We start from the raw sequence: 17,532 nt of genomic DNA on the forward strand, positions 1-17,532 counted from the left end.
GAGGCACAGACAGCTAATGTCAAAGATTTGCCTTCTAAGGCAAAGGATTATTACATGCTTTTTGAGGACACAAGTGGTAACAACCTTTTCCTCTGAACGTCTTATTGACAGGTTTAAAGTAATTATAACTATAACATTTATTTGTTTTAGTTTTTTTCAACGAGATGAGAGCAAATGAAAGAATAACAGTTAAACAGGCTCTTAGTTAAGCAACACTAAGCTGCTCTTGTTCTGCATGCGTGCACATTCCAAGAGGGCCAGCACATGTTTAAAGGCCCCGTTTTACCAACTGTTACCATACTTCATGGTTTATCACAACCCGACCCTAAATTTAACCTTAAACAAGTCTTAAACCTAAAACTCAATTACTTGTGTTGTGGGGACATGTGTCTTGTCTAATAGGAGTTAGAGTCCCCACAATGCGAGTGTGTTTGTGCTTCAACTAAACTCCTCATTAAAGATCTGTCCTGATTCGTCAGGGTTGCAGGGTCAACACATTGAGACATTCACACTGTCTTCTGCTTTGGTCCATTTGCAATTTCATATTTATTTAACCATGTTTATTTTGACCGGATAAAGAATTTGCATGCAAACAAAAAGCGTTGTTTCAGAGAGGGTTCCAAACACAGCAGCTGACATTACCTGATAGTACACAGAGAACAGAGACGGTCCTTTGGGCCTTTGTTGCAATCAATACTGGGTTCCTTGGGTGAATTCAGTGACTGCTGCTAAACCCCTGCTCCTTCCCTCAGCTTGAGTTCCATGATCATGGCACCCCAAAGAACAGATAAATCGCTGTAAATCGCATTTAATTTAACAGGATTGGATTTGAACTAACTTCATTTGAGCACGGTCTTTGCTAAAATGTTCATCGGGCTCTGTCCATGATGAGTCATTACACTGTTCCGATGGACGTTTGCTGGTTAGGTAACACTGTTGTTGAGACCCAACAAGCCATAACTCCCTTTAAGGTCAGTCAGTCAGCTATGAACCATCCCGTGTCCTTAGTCACAGTCACTGGTCCCTCACAGACACTCCCACACCGTCATGGTGGTTGACCCCTGTGTGTTTGGATGGGTGCGAGCATGCCGGTGTGTGTTTGTTACAGTCAACAAGTCTCCACGCACATCTCTTCCCCACTTTTGTTTGAAGCCCGTGGGGGGGTGGGGGGTGGGGGGGGACACCCACGGTAAAACAGGGATCCCACCTTGATGCTGAATTTGGAGATAGTCTGCTGTTTAGAGGTAGGACATGTGTGTGAGATTGGCAGTAGGGCAGCGGCAGGAAATTCATGAACACCGGAATAAACACAGAGTTTAAAGGGGTCACAGACAGGGGGATTAAGGGTGAGACACAGACGCTGACAGTTACAGTCATATGGGAACCTGGCTATGTATGCGAATCTTACAAAGAAAATGAACGAGGCGTTTTAAGCCCAAAATGTGTTAAGGCCGTGATCACATCCACACCACGGTTAAAAACGTGGGAACATTAGCGCTCAGTGCGCTTCACAGCCATTCGGCGTATGATTCCAGTTAGAGAGGCGAGCAGGTGACTCGATGATTAGCAGACACAGCTATTCAGCCGCCTGCTGAGTCGGAGCTCCTGCAGCCAAGAGTCGAGTGGGTAAATGAGAACAACGCACCACAGAGAGGAGAGTGTGCTGGAGTTCACCGACAGGACATCAACCCCGCACTATTTCTTTTCTGTCTCTTTTCGTCACACTGAACACACCCCACTGCACATCGCTGGGAATGACACTCGATACAAGCAAGGAGTCGATTCGCCGCCTCTGCAGATATGAAGATGCACGGTGTGGAAGCAAGATACCAAGCAGGCTTAGTGAATTAATCCACCGGAGCTCACAATGTGGCGAGGAAGTCCGAGCTCGTGATGTCACAAAATGTCACCGTATACCATTGAGCTTGAAACACTGCTGTGCATCTGTGCAACTGAGTCTATGATGACGCCAGCGCAAGGTTTCCATTTGACACTTTTATTGGCGCTTTGATTCACAATTGCGGTGTTTGTGGGGAAAACACACTCCACTTAAAAAAAACATGATGGCAACTTCCTGACAGTAAGAAATTTGTTCTCCGTATTTGGCTGAACAACATGAAAAAGTACATACATACAGTGCATACGGTGCGTGAATTGAGCGTCCGGTCTACTATGGCGACTACACAGTTTTGGATTTCATGCCAACGTCCACACAGGAACCACCCAGACTTGGGCAGATGTCAAAATTCACCTCACATGGACGCGGAAAGCACAAATTAGCCTTTAGTCTTCGAATCAGTTTTGTGTCATTTGTCCTCCGTTCACCAGTTTTGGGCCCCGGTTGCACATTTCATAATAAAACATTGGCCTTTGAGAAGGAAAATCCATAAGAAAAATGGTAAAAATTTATAAAAACACAAAACACAAAAGTAGATTTGAGCACATTAGCTTCTTATACCCATATGAAAATAGCATTAGATGGCAACGTTATCACATCCCTTTTTTCCCCATCATATCTCATAATAAAACAGACAAAATCAGTAACAGATGTAAATTGACACAAAAGACATACAAGCCATGTTTTTCAATAACTTAACAATGTTTTTGGCGTCTTATTGATTATTGGACACAAAATGGCATCACCAGTGTGCTTCTACGTGGTGTTTCAAATGGAAAGATATAAAAACAATATCTTCTTTTGCTGTTTGGCTATTTTCTGTCTTTCTTTTTACTTTTCAATTTCCTGTGTGTTAGAGTAATACAACAACTACAGGGGCAGTTCGACGACATGTGTTGTCGATGTTTCTTTCCCTTCCAGAGTTTAAAAGGAAAGTGAGCGTTTGTTCGACCGAAGCGTAATCGAGAGCTGGACGAAGGAGTCCTGACAACTGGAAATCAAATCATTTTTGCACTTCTGGTTCCCTCATGCCGAAGTCATGATTTTGTTGTTGTTGTTTTTTTAGGTTGGACGCCTGAAATAAGGTCTATGGTTAAAAAAAAAAAGCTCAAGACATTTTCACATTTTATTCTACGACATAAAATAAATCTCTGAATACACCGCTTGTGATTTTTGTTTTTTTAACCTTTAACCTGTCTTTTAGAAGGTGGATGCCACCAAATGGCTGAATGACACTACCGAGTTTGTCGGGGACAATGAAGATCCTCTCACTGGAACAAGAAAACCAATCTACTCAGTTGTCCGCCTCGTTGAATTTGAACCCTGCCAAACAATAGTTTTCTAAGTCCTGCTGCAAAAACGTTAAGCGCACCTATTCAAATTACAAGTTGGAAGCTTGGTGATGGTGATGTTGTAGTCATTCGACAGTGGTGCACTTCGTTCAAGCTTTTTACTTCTACCGATTTTTTTTTTTACTGTATGAGCTTTCTGCAATAATCCCAATGTCTCGGGAAATTGCCATTGGCTGTTTTGTGGAGGGAACCAGACTGATGCAAAAAACACGTCATCCCCGTATCACTCAACTCTTAAAAAGAAAGACATCTCTCTGTCAAAGAGAGAAAGTGACAGATATTGTACATGCTTCTTTCTACGTGAGTATTGAGACGCATGACAGAAGTGTGGGTGTGGGCACAAGACCGATACTCACACTACACCACGACAAACACAAGTGCACACACTTTTTGGACACAGAAGTTAAACACTGCATGGTACTGGCAGGTTACAGAAGACCTCCGTCTTTTTTTTTGTTTTTCCTTTTTACTTGTACATTGATTCTGATTGAACCACCCAGCCGTCTGTATGTAGCTCAGCGACAACTTGTTTGCAGTATTTCTACAGAGGGTTAATCCACAGTAATGGTAGAGAAAAAATAAATAAGAAACATAGCACACGGTCAGGCCACAGGTGTGACGCTATACTGTTCTGTTTTCCTTTACACCTGTGAGGAGATTTTGAAACAAAGAAAACTCACACAACATTTTATGTCTTTGACCTCTTATCACATCTGTGTAATTCCAGTGTTTGCAGTGAGTTAAATATAATTAAATATGGTTAAAGAGGGACCATCGCTGTTTTTAATGAGCTAATAAATGATATCAGGCCTTGGTACATAAATCTACACAGCTTCATTTTCCCACCATGGTCAACACTGAGCGCTGATTATGTGAGTCGTATCACAACGTGTAAATATTGGTCAGTTCAGTCGGCATTAGTTGTCGTTGCAGTCTATTGAGTGATTGTCTCTGAGATTATCCAATTACAATACAACAGATTCTTTCATGACGCAGAAGAGTCGTGTCCATTTCTCCGCCAAAACGCACGTCGTAGTCCAGTCCGACCGTCGCTCGCACCGAGTTGGGCCTTTCAGCAACGAACTTCGTCATTCAAACCCCGCGCGGACCCCGTTTTTTTGTCAATAAGTGCAGTTTCTCCCTTTTGATATCAAAACTTGGTTTCCGAGTGGAGCTTTTAAAATTGCACTAACAGTCCACAGTTCTACAGCGATGCAGTTTCAGTCCCCCAGACGTGTTGTGCTCGCGCACACTTTGTCAGTCTTGTCACTTCACACGGGCAACTGTCGTAGTAGAGGCAAGTCTTCTCTTCAAGAAAAAAAAAAAAAAAAAGGTCCACCTTTTAGTTGTATTCCATTTTCCTCTCACCCTCCTCTCACTCCTTCCAGGTGTAATTACAGTCATTAGTAGTGTTACTGAGGAGATCTCACGGGACGAGCAGGTTACTGGACGAATGAATGAATACTTGGATGAAGGGAGTCACTCTGCTTCACCTCTCCATTATCCACACTGTGTCCCTGAGGGGGGAAAATAGAGAAGAGGGCATACTTTAAACTGCACACGTGGCGGCACGGCTTTCCACAGTTTCATTCATTTTTCAACTCAGTGTCATTTGACTGAGGTCCTGTGGACTCACCTGGGGGTTCATTGTAGTTCTACATTAGCATTGCCCTCATAGCTGCCTTGCTGATCCGTTTGCGATTCTTCCTCATCCTTCGCTTCGTGTGGTTCGGGCGAGCTGGGGGTCTGGGGCCTGCAGGAGCCGAGGGCTGCCGCGTGGTGGTCGTGGACGTCGTTGTCTCTGCGAGAACAGAATTTACATACGACGGGAAATACGTAAAAAAAAAAGGAACTATTCCACTCTTGCACGTCAGTGAAACATTCTCGAGAGAAGGCAATTGTTAATCACAATTTTAGTGTTTATTTCAGTCTGACAGTTATTCGTATCTGTGCTTCAGCTTACCTGGTTTCTGCGTTGTTGTGTGCAGATGAGGATGTTTACCATGCAGGTGTTGTCGACCATCTGCCCCCTTTTCCTTCTGCCTCTCCTCCTCTTCTCTTTTCATCTGCTGCTGTCTCAGTATCTCCTTCTCTTGGTCCAACCTCTTGTGGAGGAGCAGGAGCTCTTTTCTCTCCTCCTCCACTTTGGCCTCTTCCATCTGTAATATCCTCTCTTCCTCCGGAGTCTCGTTGTCCCTCCGCCTCGGGAGCTCTCGAGACTCGGGATTGGGCTCTTTTGTCGGTCGGAACCTGCGCCCGCCTCTCTCGCCAGTGGCTTCCTCGGTAGGCCTGGGTTTGACGGGAGGATTCTCAGTAACAGGCTGAGAGACACCACTCCTGTGACTTTTTGTAAATTTGTCTTCATGCAATAATGGGACGTGTGTCTCTGTGCCTCTGTCTCTGCTCCTGTTTCCCTCATTAGCCTTTCCGTCAGTGCTGTTGAGCGGTAACTCCTTCCCACCTACTACCAACTTGTCCTTTACCTCCACGCCAACATTATCCACCGAGGAAACTGTCTTGTTGCCATCCGAGATGCCCCCGTCCTTCCCCTCCGCGTTCTCTGGATTCTCAGATTGGTCCGCGGTCCCGTGGAGCCTGCTGGAGTTATGTGTCCAGTTTGGAGCAAAGAGAATATCCTCCCCGGTCAGACTGTACCCCTCCCCGGGCTGAGTGAAGGTGTCTCCTCTGGGGCTCCAGTGCTGCTCCAGGAGGTCCTCCAGGTGGGCCCTCTGGTTCTGTTTCAGCTCATCCCACTGATGGAGCTCATCCTTGGAGTGCATCTTGACCTTGAGAGAAGAATTCAAGGAAATTGAGTTCAAGTTAATAGGTATAGTTGATCTAAAGTGCGTTTATTCTGCACATGAGAATTCACTGGGTACCTGTCCGTGTGCCTGCTCCTGGCTGAGGGTCTGGTTTCGATGCTGGTGGCTGTGCTGTCTGCGTGATGATTTCTTCTTGGGCAGCGGTGGACGTGACACAGGCTGACATCGGCACTCGACATGATCCACCACGGACACCACCGCTTTGGTGTACGTGGGTCTTTTATTGATGTATTCAATCTTCATGACCTGGGGAGGGTCAGGGGGAAGAAGGTGGGAGTCACAGGGGACAGTAAAGACTCAATTCTCGTTGCACGTGTGGGGACGTGAATGTGTGCATGTGCAGCAGATTGTACACGTGGTTGTCTACCTGCAAGTATCTGGTGTGCGTCACATGAGGGACACACTGCAGACTCTTGGTGTTGCAGCACCCAGAGCAGCGCTGCACCTCGACGCAAGGCGGCCACAGCATGAAGTTGGCATTGCTGCGATCCAACATGGCCCTGGTGACCTCCACAACCTCTGTACGCACTTTACACAGAGCCTGCTGGGCCGGCTGGGCGTCTGAGGGGTGGGACATGATGATGAGTGGAAGTACGACCGGTAGGACTTGGATGGTTAGCATGAGCATGCGTATGCACAACATACTGTGTTGTAAAAAAATATTTGTGATGCTTCCAAGAGGAGAGAGACACACACAGAGAGTCAGTTGATGTGTATGTTTTGAGTTTTGTTCCTAATAAAGGATGTTTTTTCCACAGTGGCAAACATCCTTGTCAACCCAGCACACACCAGAACAACCGCCGCTCACCGGCTCTAATGCAGCGCGACACCGCCCGGCTTCTGTCGCTCTTCTCTCTCCGTGTCTCTCTCCTCTTTGGAAGCTTCGTCACAGGCTTTTTAACAAGGGGAGTGATTAGACAATTGAAGTGTGTTTTCTCCACTGGACTATTAAAGGACCACCGCTCTTTTTCACGTTCCTGTTTGTTAGACCATTAAGTAAAAGACGACATGAGAAGCCTAGTTGCTTCCATTGTCATTAGGGTTTGCTCATTCATCCAAAAGCCTGCTTGCAGATACTCATGGGATGGAGCAACGACATGATTTCTACCCGCTAAAGCTCAATTTGCTGTTCTATACAATAGACATTGTTCTGCTGCACTGGTGTTCACATACAACACAACACATACAAGGATACCAACCCTAAGATAATGGGAGTACTTTTCATTAATGTAGGATTAGTGTTGGACTGTTAGGGTCTCCTCACGCTATAGGGGATGCAGCAAAGTCAGACTGTTGTAGATCGATGTCTAGTAATTTAGACATCTGCTTTATCATGATATCAACCAAAAAAATAAAAAAAGGATAATGGGAAGGATTCTACCATGTCACTTAAACCATACTTGCCACATAAATCAACTCTGAGGAATGCTGTCCTCGGCTAACGGGGATAGAGTATTTTACATTGTGGGGAAAATCAGGAATTCTCCATGCCAGCACTATGACCTTTATGACCTTATCAGCCATGCCAGGAGAATGCCTTAGATCTAAAGAGGGCACGTGAGAGTAATAGCAACAATGTCTCTCTCCTTCGTGATCCACACTAAACATTGTGAACGCAACAAGACACCAGCAAATAACTCCGGAGGAACAAAAGAGGAAGGACGGGGGCTTAGCTCACCGAGGCTCCTTGGCAGTCTGTGACCTCCATTGGCTGCAGACGTCCCTCCATCCTCATCTGAGGCAAGACAATAAAGAAACACAGCATTTGACTAAACATGGCCAGTGGTTTATGCACATGTCGGATTTTGGCACATGGTGCATATCTTATTCTCAGGCCGTATAGCGCCCCCTGCATGTGTGGAGATATAACATGAGCACAGGGAGGAGGCAGAGAAAGGAAGACACAAAGGGAGCGAGGGGGTAGTTAACGTGACATGTGAGTCTGCATGCGAGCAAAGAGTAAGAAACAGGGGTGTGAGGTCATGTGTTCCCGAGTTGTTTTTTCAACTGGTCATGTTTACAAGTCACAATTAGAGAAGTCACTGCTATGTTTTCATAACTATAACAATTTGACACCATTTAAAAAGCATCTGAAATGAAAAAAATAACACATTTTTCATATCAGCGAGACATGTCAGCGTACTGATTTTCGAGGCTCATTGTTTCCGCACCTCTGGGCTTCACTTGTCGTGCTGTTGTTGAGCGGAAACAACATGTGGTGTAGTGTGCTGTGGGTCTACACTGCCATTGCCATCTTTGTAGGAATTAAGAAAATGTTTTATGGTGAGGGCGAGGCATTTTTGTACACCATTTTGAAAGGATCTCCAAAGGCTCTACAACTTTTTCAACCCCAACAGGCAATTAAATTATGAAATTGATGCCTACATATTTGATACTTTCTGCCTCGGTATTTCAACATAACCACATTTGAACAATGTCACTCCTCTTTTTTAATCTGCAGAGATGACCCACAGATTCATTTTTATACAATTAAAATGTATTTCATTGTGATTGTGATAACGACAAAGGTAGTTCTATCTAACATGTTGCTGAGGTTAATGTTAGAATCTGAACAGGACACAACTGTGTTAGGATCCAACACAGCGCTGCCACACCTGAATCTGGTTTCAGCGTATCTAACAATAATAGTAGAAGGCTCTGATCTTTACCTACGGAGTCAGAGAGCAGCAGCAGCTGAAGGTCCTCTATGGAGGAGATGGGGCTGTTTCTAACCAGCTCCACCAGGGCTGCAGGCAGAGGGTCCCCCTGAAACACGCAAATGTGAATATGTTAATACAAGAGAGCAAGAGAAGAAGATATTGTACATTACTCTGGACCATCTTAGAACAAGACTATGGCAAAAGAGGAGAGGAGGATAGCACATAAGCATTTACACACTATTTATAAGCAGTGGACGTGCCAACGAGGATCAGCTATTTGAGAATTCTCCACCCATCTGCATCCTGCAACAGGCGTTAAAGAGTTTTCCAAACAAATCCCTCGTAAGGAAATGGAATAACACTGCAGCACGGCTGCAATCTCACAAGTGCTTCGGCGAGTGTAGACAATGTAAACAAAACTCTTCTATCAAATGCCAAAGCCCAAGACTTGGAAACCCCAACTCACTATCGCTCTCAAACTGACAGGCCTCTTCTATGAGAACTGACGTTATTTATCTATTATTAACTGAATCTAATTTCATCACGCTCTCTGGGCCTGTGAAGGGTATTGTGTGTGTGTGTGTGTGTGTGTGTGTGTGTGTGTGTGTGTGTGTGTGTGTGGTGGGGCTGTGGTCCGAGATGCCTGTAAACACTTCAGCAACACTGAGTTAAATTTGGCTCAGGGAGAGAAAGATATTCATAACTTTTTCAGTTGTATATGAACACATTTAAAATATTTGGATTGATTGATTGAGACTTTAAACAACAGCTACACTAGTGCACACGCTGTTTTAATTGAGGAATATGTCTGTTTAAAAAAAAATGTAATCCTCTTTTATGTTTTTCTAATAGTTTTTGGAAGACATTGGGTTTTTTGGTGCAGAATAATTGATTTGTTAATAACGAAGGGTCAATATAACATAAATTTTGTCCTTGAATAACATGCATTTGACAAAATATTTCCATCCCACCACAACAAAAACCAAGCAACAGCTCTACTTTGTCTTTCTTTGGACTGAGTGTGGGTTTAACCCCCCCAGCATTAATGGGGTAGGGTAGCTGGGGGGGACAGGAGTATTAACCAAAGCAGGCACACAATGGTCACTAAGAGCAGGGTGAATGACTATTGGCGTTGTGTCTTCTCATCTGCTAACATTTAGGGGTCAAAGGAGTCAGGAAGGAGTCAGGAAGTGGGGGAAGGAGTGATACAGAGAGGAGGAGAGAAGAGAGGTGCATCTGAAAAAGAGGAGGGATAATGGATGAATAAAAGACGGGTTGAAATGGACAAGGATCAGACAAGGGTCGACGCGCTTCCTCACATCGGTTTAAACGCAGGCGACGTGCTTCATTTGCTTTGCAAATCTCCACGTGAGGTGAACCAGCGAAGATGATCTCAAGGGAGCAAACTGGAACTGCATTGTGCACCGATTATTACGAATATTAGTTGTCTCATAGTTAACAAACATCAGCATTTGGAAATACAGAACATGTGTTGTGTTGCAGACCTAACTATTTAAAAAAAGAAAAGCGGATTAATTACACTTTGAAGGAGTTCAGCCCAGGGTACGATTCTATGAAGGTTCTGAGGAATAAAATGGATCCCAGCAGGAAGCGAGGTTCGGCCAAAGGAAGTAGCCATCCATGCATGGACGTGTATTCTCACCCTGCCCATACTGTATGCCACCGACTTTCCCCCATTGTTGGTCGGCTTTTCACAGAGTCCAACGTCCAGCGGGGAAACGCCTGCTGTATTACACTCACATCTCTGTTGCAAGGACTGCCGATGCCCCTGAGGAGTCATCATGATTATTTCCTCCCTTCGCCAACGGAGCGAACCTGACTCCCTGTCTAATTGTGTCCGATGTTAATTATAGGATGTGTGCCTTTGTTCACAGCGGTGCCTGCTGTCATGACGATTTGTGTCTAAGCAGGAAATATGAAATAAACACTTTGGCCCTGATAAACAAAACAGATGTAAACAGATTCAAACTGCACAGACAGAATATGTAAACACACGTTGATAATGTTCAATGTGCAACTATGCGGGATGGGTTCTTTGATCCATTAAATATATCAAGATCCAAAAATAATTCCTTGAAAAATATGTGGCCCTGTATTTGAGAACTATGACAAGTAAGGCTTCTGATTATTTTCATTAACAATTCATTTGTCGATATATATTTTTTTTCAATTTATCAATTAATCGCGTATTCTGCAAAACATGAAAAAGACACTGAACACCCACAAAATGTCATAATTGAGAAATTGAAATTGGAAAATATTTGTGTTATTTGCTTGAAAAATGCCCCAAAAAATGATCTGCGATTATCTGTCTTTCAATGGACTAACCACTTCAGCTCCACTCTCAAGACTGTCTACAAGTCTCATGTCTAATGCCGTCCTTCCCTTCAATAAGGTAGAGAAGCCTCCCAGCGTCTTTGACAAGATCCGATTAGCTGAGCATTGAAGGGCAAATGTTGCCCCTTCGGTCAATAAAGGAGAATTCAGTGAGTCAAATGCTAAAACCTCCCTGTACTGGGAGTCTGAGTCAGTCTCATCACTCAGCAGCATCTGGAGCAGTCGGCCTGTTTCAAATAATGGGCTTCTGCTGATGAAGCAGAGACAACGACAGCTGTTAGGTTATGGTGTTATGATGCCGGCCTTGTTTTTTTTTTTTTATCTACATCAATGCAAAAGACTCTCTTCAGTACCACTTCTGCCCCGTGATGTCCACTGCTGCATTGGCGTTTGTCAATCTCAATGGCGTTCGGTAAAACTTTTTGCCATGTTTCCAAAACCCACACTGTGACATAATCCAGATTTATCACCTGAAGCAGACTCCCACATCCCCTGGAGGCCTATTGGACACATTGAGGAATGCCAGGTACAGGCGGCGGCGGCGGCTGCTGCAGTGGGCAGGGGAGGAGAGGGAACATCTAATCGTACGTAATTAGGGGGTCGAGCTTGCTGCCGGCGCAGCAGCAGTAGCCACGGCACATGTGTGAGGCGTCACGTGCAGTCACTGAAACGATGCCCCGCATGTGCGCAACACTACGTATGAATACATTTGACATTTGAGTTTTGTCATAAATTATCTCTCGGTTGGAAAGAGGCCTTGACACAAGATAATGAGGTGCTCGCGTCAGCTAAAAGTAAATGTCTGGATTCCTCTTTGGTGGTCCACACTTGAATCGAAGTAGCATTCTGTATATGAATGTGCTTTGAAATTTTCCCTCACTCTAAAGACTAGATGTAGGTAAACCATTCTCCTGCCATAATGTTCTTCTTATAAGGCACATGAATGTACCAACAGACTACCTGGTCGTAATTTTTTTAAATTAGACATGGGGGAATTCCTGGTTGTACACCTCAAAGCCTCCGTAACGTTCTCCCTCTAAAAAACGCAATTGGCCTGTCAAATTTGAGTTTTCTTTTACATGTGGTGCCTTCAGAAGCCATAAAATGAAAAGACGGGTTTGACGACAGGAATTCAAAGTCATCCATCAGAGTTTCACACGATCCACCTTATGTGAAGTAGTCGTGGCGACGGTGGACTACATACAGTACACTCTCCACATTTAAGTGAATGAAAGGAGGAAGGCACCACTTATCATATTAGTTATAACATACACTATCAATTTCAGCAGCTTCAGTGTTTACAGGAACTATTACATATTATGTTAACTATTCACATCCTTCATAAGTTATGTTGTGTATTTTCTCTCCTTCTTTATCTGGACGGCGGCAGAAAGAATCAGATTCACTCCCCATCCGAACCTGCTTCTATAGACGTCATATCAGCAACAAGGATATGAAGTATAGAAGCCTGGTAGGTTTCAAACTGAATCTTTATCTTTCATTCTTCCTCCATTCAAATTGAATCTGTGTTTGCGACTCTTGCAAAAAAAAAGAGGAACTTTTTTTTCAAAATTACAACAGCACTTATCATCAAGCCTCACTTGACCAAGGCCAGACCCTCGGTTAAGTTTTGTCTTCCTGTTTGACCTCAGCCGACAATCAGACTTTGCCCGTGGGCCCTGCATCCGAAATTTACAACCGATTGTTCGCTTTCACGCGTTACTTAGGAAAAAATGAATTCGGACAGATTTGCAGTGTGATATACTGCGAAAGCAGCAGAGCAGAAATCAGCAGCCACGAGTGCATCATGCATGTGCATGGCAATCCACAAAATCCGCAAGACGCGGTTTTCATTGTGTTGATGCATAGATCAATATTTTACACCACAGTGCAGCATCTCGAGTGGTCTCCCCTGGTCACCAGCTGTCACTAACACGTGGCCTCCTGTACAGCACGATGTTCCAGTCAGATGGATGCCCACTGACTGACTCATGGCCTCGCTCAGCATCTGGAACAGCATCCACGAATGCTTCGCTGGGACCACGTGGAGCTTCCGGCTGTAAAAGAGCCTCATCATGGCAGCCTGCGTTTCCTGGCTCATCCCTCCACAGAGAGAGAGAGAGAGACCTCTGGATGAGTCTGCCCCTCGGGCATCCATTCATAACGTTCGGCAGTTAATGGGAGGAATAACAGTTATTTTCTGCCGAGGATCACACCGCCCCCTCTCAGACGCAATGAGGGAAACGACTGGATTTTATAGTGAGACTATCGACTGAAGCAGGTGCACTATGACTCAAAATTTGTTAAAAACAAAGAAACACTTTGGTTTGTCATGTTATGTCGGTCTGTGCATATCCTAAAAGGTGGAGAGGGTCGTCCACTAACCAGAGGGTCGATGGTTTGATTCCCCGGGTCCTCCAGCCTGCGTGCCGGATTCCTTGGGCAACACACTTAAGCCTAAATAGCCCCTGAATTGCAGTGTGTGAATGATGTGTGACAGAAAGAGCGGTGTGTATAGCAGCACTGTATGAATATGAATATGTGTGCGAATGGGTGAATGTGACATGTACTGTAAAGCGCTTTGAGTGGGCAATAAGACTCAATAACCAATACATAAATACAGTTTATTTTATAAAACCTGTGCCCTCGATATGTAAAAAAAATAAAATGCAATGCAACATAATATAATATGTTTTTGAAATCTACTCATAGAGTACTTCTTACTTTAATGTATTCATTTATTCATTATATCTTCTAGCTACCCATACTTTTATGTTTTGTCCCTGCTGGAGTACAATTTGCAGTACTCAAACCTATCTAGGATCCACATATTTGCACAGTGTGATTACTTGCAGCACTAGCAGTCGTGAAAGGTGGCACCGCAGGGAAAGTTCCTCAATGCCGTGATTTGACCCACTCACCTCGGCGACGCCAAACCGCAGACACGCCGCCAGCGACACGAGCAGCAGCTTTACCCACGAGCTCATCTTGCTGCCCAGCCTCGAGCCTCTTCGACGGACCGGGCATTTATGGAGGTGCGAGAGTGTCTCCCTGCTCAGCACTGCGCGCGGGGGGACAGCGGCTGGCCCCGCGGGGCCGCGCGCGCGCGCGCGTACGCGGTCCGTCCACACCAGCGTCCCCGCGGGCAGCGGCGGCGTGCGAGGCGCGCGAGGGCGACCGCGCTGCCGACCGCGCACTTCTCAAAAAGAAAAAGGAAGAAAGATAAGGAACGTCCGACTGTTTCTTCAACGCGTATAAAGTTCCGTCTTATTTACTTCCCGTGTGCGCAAAAGTGTGCGCTTTCGGCTACAAGCGCGAATTGATCAATTGAGTCGACAAAAGTCATTCCTCTAAGCAACTTCCCAAAACTTGCCAGGGAAGACTCGGAAAGTTTGAATTATTCCAAGGACGAGTCCCGATTTCTTTCTGACATCACCCGGTTTTTTTTTTTTTGAAAGAACTCCTTCCCCGCAGCCTGTTACCCGTGACGCGTCCGTAAAGTCCAGCTCACAGTGCAGCGTCGCAGTCAGGACGGTGGTTTGCGGTGCTCTTCTTCCAAGGAGTCTTATCAATGAGCGAAGCGCTGTGTGGCTCGGTGCGCCTCAGTGCTGGACCTGCCTGATTACGCAGCGGCAGTGGTGGTGATGATGATGATGATGATGGTGGGGGGGACATTTCCAACAGTGCGCAGCCGGTCTGCTCAGCACTATCTCTCTCCCGCCCCCTGCCTGAGGAGCGGGCGATAATCTGCGCACAGAGCAGCAGCGACGCTAAAGTCCGCACACTGCCGCTGTGCGCAGTTGTTCCTCCGTCGTCAATCATTTATGCAGATATTCTTCTTGAGACTGGGCCAAATCCTGTGCGATTTCTTTTTTTCTCTCCCTCGATCTGAATTTTGCTTTTGCCACGTGATCTGCTTGAAATAAAGAACATGCAGCAAGGTAGCATTTATTCTGAGGGTGTAAAAGAAATAAAATGAAATAATGCCAGTGTTCATGGGCAGTGGTGGAATTAGACCAACTATATATTAACCCCTATTTAAAGGCTAATTTTGAGACAGGCGACTTTATTTGAGTATTTCTATGCCACTAACACTTCATTTATTACATTTATTAAACTATTTTCCAGATTAAGACACCAACATTATGATTAAGATTAAGGTTAGGGCAGTGATAGTTTGAATTTAGGACTTGTCGTGAACTTGTTCCACTGGCATTGCTACCACTTCTACAGACTGTACTTTTACAGCCTACAATGGCAGGCTTTTACTTGTAGGATGTCATCATACATGGTCATTGTCAATATATTTCCTGCACGTGGTAGTACTCTTTTGTTGTTGTCCTTGTTCCTCACTGTATGTCTAATTTTATGTATGCAGCTTACTGAGAGCGATGTAAAAACCGGAGTCGAATTCCTTGCATGTGTTGTGTTCACAACAATAAAGCCGCTTCTTATTCTGATTCCTGTTAGTGCAAAAGTAAACGTCCTGACTGTGTACTGTTTCAGAGTACACAGCAAAACCATTTCATACTTATGTTTCAAGTTTTCACCACGTGCCTTCATATTGTATGGACAAATTCTGGTTCTTGATGGACAAATAATCAACAATAATTGCATTTATGAACTGTAAGGAACTTTGCTCTGTGCGTTATAATGATTGAAGACCCATTTGCATTTATGTGACTCATCACTTAAACGTTACAAATGTTGAATGCATTTCTATGGATTGAGTTTATGTAAAACAAAAGATGCTTTAAGCAAAGTCAACATGTATGAATAACACATAACTCTAAATGTGGCCTATTGCGTAACAGGCCTTTATGCGGCTACTATTGCTGGAGAGGTCACGGGGATAGTTGCCATGCCAACTGACTCCTCTTGTTACCTCAGCATCACCGCTAGCTAGGATATCAGGAAACAAAAGGTGTTTCTAAATATCACAAGGGTTATTCTCAGACTCCTGACCTTTGACGGTCACCCATGTTTGGGGAACATTTTTGAACAATGCCCGACGGCGACTCTGCAAGTGCAAACTCAGCCGACCCGGGCCCAGAAATAGTATATCAGCTAGCTGACCTTGTGGGCTTAGAATGACATAATATTACATGACAGGGGAAAAGAGCAAGAACGTTTTTAAATGTGAAAGGAGAAAAAAGAAGAATAACTGTTTAATAAATCATTATTATAATTTTTTTGGGGGGGTCCTTACAGTTTTTCAAACAGCTCCGTGCTACAGCTATGACGAACGTCCTTTCAGTCAGTTAAGTCTTTTCTCCCAGTTCAATCATGGCCCAGTGAATAATAGGATACCATTGTTTTTCTAACGAGTCGATGGAGGAAACAGCATGAGCTATGGAGCTATATTTACACTGTTTCATTTTCGCACGTTTCGCCAAGGCCACCGGCACAAGCGACTGGGACTTGGGATCGATGTGATTAGAAACTAAGGAAACAGAGGTGATTGGAATGAGAGTCAAATGAATTTTTATGCCTTATTAACTTAGTGTGAATTTAGATGTTAGATTTCAGTTTTAAGTCCCACTGACGGTAAATCATATTTTCGTACATGAAATACTTTGATGATGACTTTGGCCAAGTTTTTCAAAGGGAGTAGATAATTAATGAAGACTTGTGACAAGTAAAATGTTAGGCGGATTTATTACTTTGAAATCTTTCTCTTATCATGAAATATTACTTTGAAATCTTTCTCTTATCATGAAATATGGTTGTAAAGACTGAAATATAGGTGTTTTTCAGGATGTGTTCCACTTTTACCATCTGCAATGATTTTATGTCTGTACACGTCAAAACATATTTTACTTTATGCTCCGGTTGTGGCTCCCACAACATGAGTGTTTGGTTTCTAAGGAGAAAGGGAAAAGGAGCAGGAGGAGGAGGAGGAAGAGGATGGAGAGGAAGGGGAGGGGGACAGGTTCTTGACTAGAGGTAGGGATTTTCCCACCAGGACCTGCATTCATATCACACTTTACCGGACTTTCTCTCTCTCTCTCTCTTTCTCACTCACACAAACACACTCACTCACTCACACACACCTGCAACTGCTAAATCTCACCACAATCCCATTGAGAGATGCAGAGGCAACGACCTGATGAGAAACATTCGTAAACAGACTGGGTCGGCACCTGTACCTAAAGCCCAGAAGTGTGTGTGCACCCTTTTAAGCCAGCGCAAGTGTCTCTGGAAAATTCAATTCTTTTACATTGTACACACAGAGACTCAGTGAAATTGCACATGAAGAGCAATCACACATATTAAAGCATACTTTTGTGTTGGACAAATTACACCCCCTCACATATTGGCTCTCTCTCTCTCTCACACACACACACACACACACACACACACGGTCAGTGTCCCGAGCTGACAACCGTTTTCAACCATGAATGGAGGACAGAGGGCCCTCTATGCTTAACAATCGAGTGAGA

The 17,532-nt window shown here is 44.4% G+C and overlaps 1 protein-coding gene across 1 annotated transcript; it reads right to left on the reverse strand.

The window, feature by feature from the left end:
* Positions 1–522: 522 nt before the first annotated feature.
* On the reverse strand, positions 523–15,107 carry pdgfbb (platelet-derived growth factor beta polypeptide b). The gene is made up of 8 exons (XM_035616003.2): positions 14,011–15,107; positions 8,741–8,837; positions 7,750–7,806; positions 6,439–6,632; positions 6,129–6,317; positions 5,213–6,035; positions 4,886–5,050; positions 523–4,766 (listed from the first exon to the last, which is right to left on the reverse strand). The coding sequence occupies exons 1-7, from the start codon at positions 14,074–14,076 to the stop codon at positions 4,905–4,907; spliced, it is 1,572 nt and encodes a 523-aa protein (XP_035471896.2). The 5' UTR covers positions 14,077–15,107; the 3' UTR covers positions 523–4,766; positions 4,886–4,904.
* Between the last annotated feature and the right edge of the window lie 2,425 nt (positions 15,108–17,532).

Source organism: Scophthalmus maximus, chromosome 17, assembly GCF_022379125.1.
Source record: "Scophthalmus maximus strain ysfricsl-2021 chromosome 17, ASM2237912v1, whole genome shotgun sequence".
Lineage (NCBI taxonomy): Eukaryota > Metazoa > Chordata > Actinopteri > Pleuronectiformes > Scophthalmidae > Scophthalmus > Scophthalmus maximus.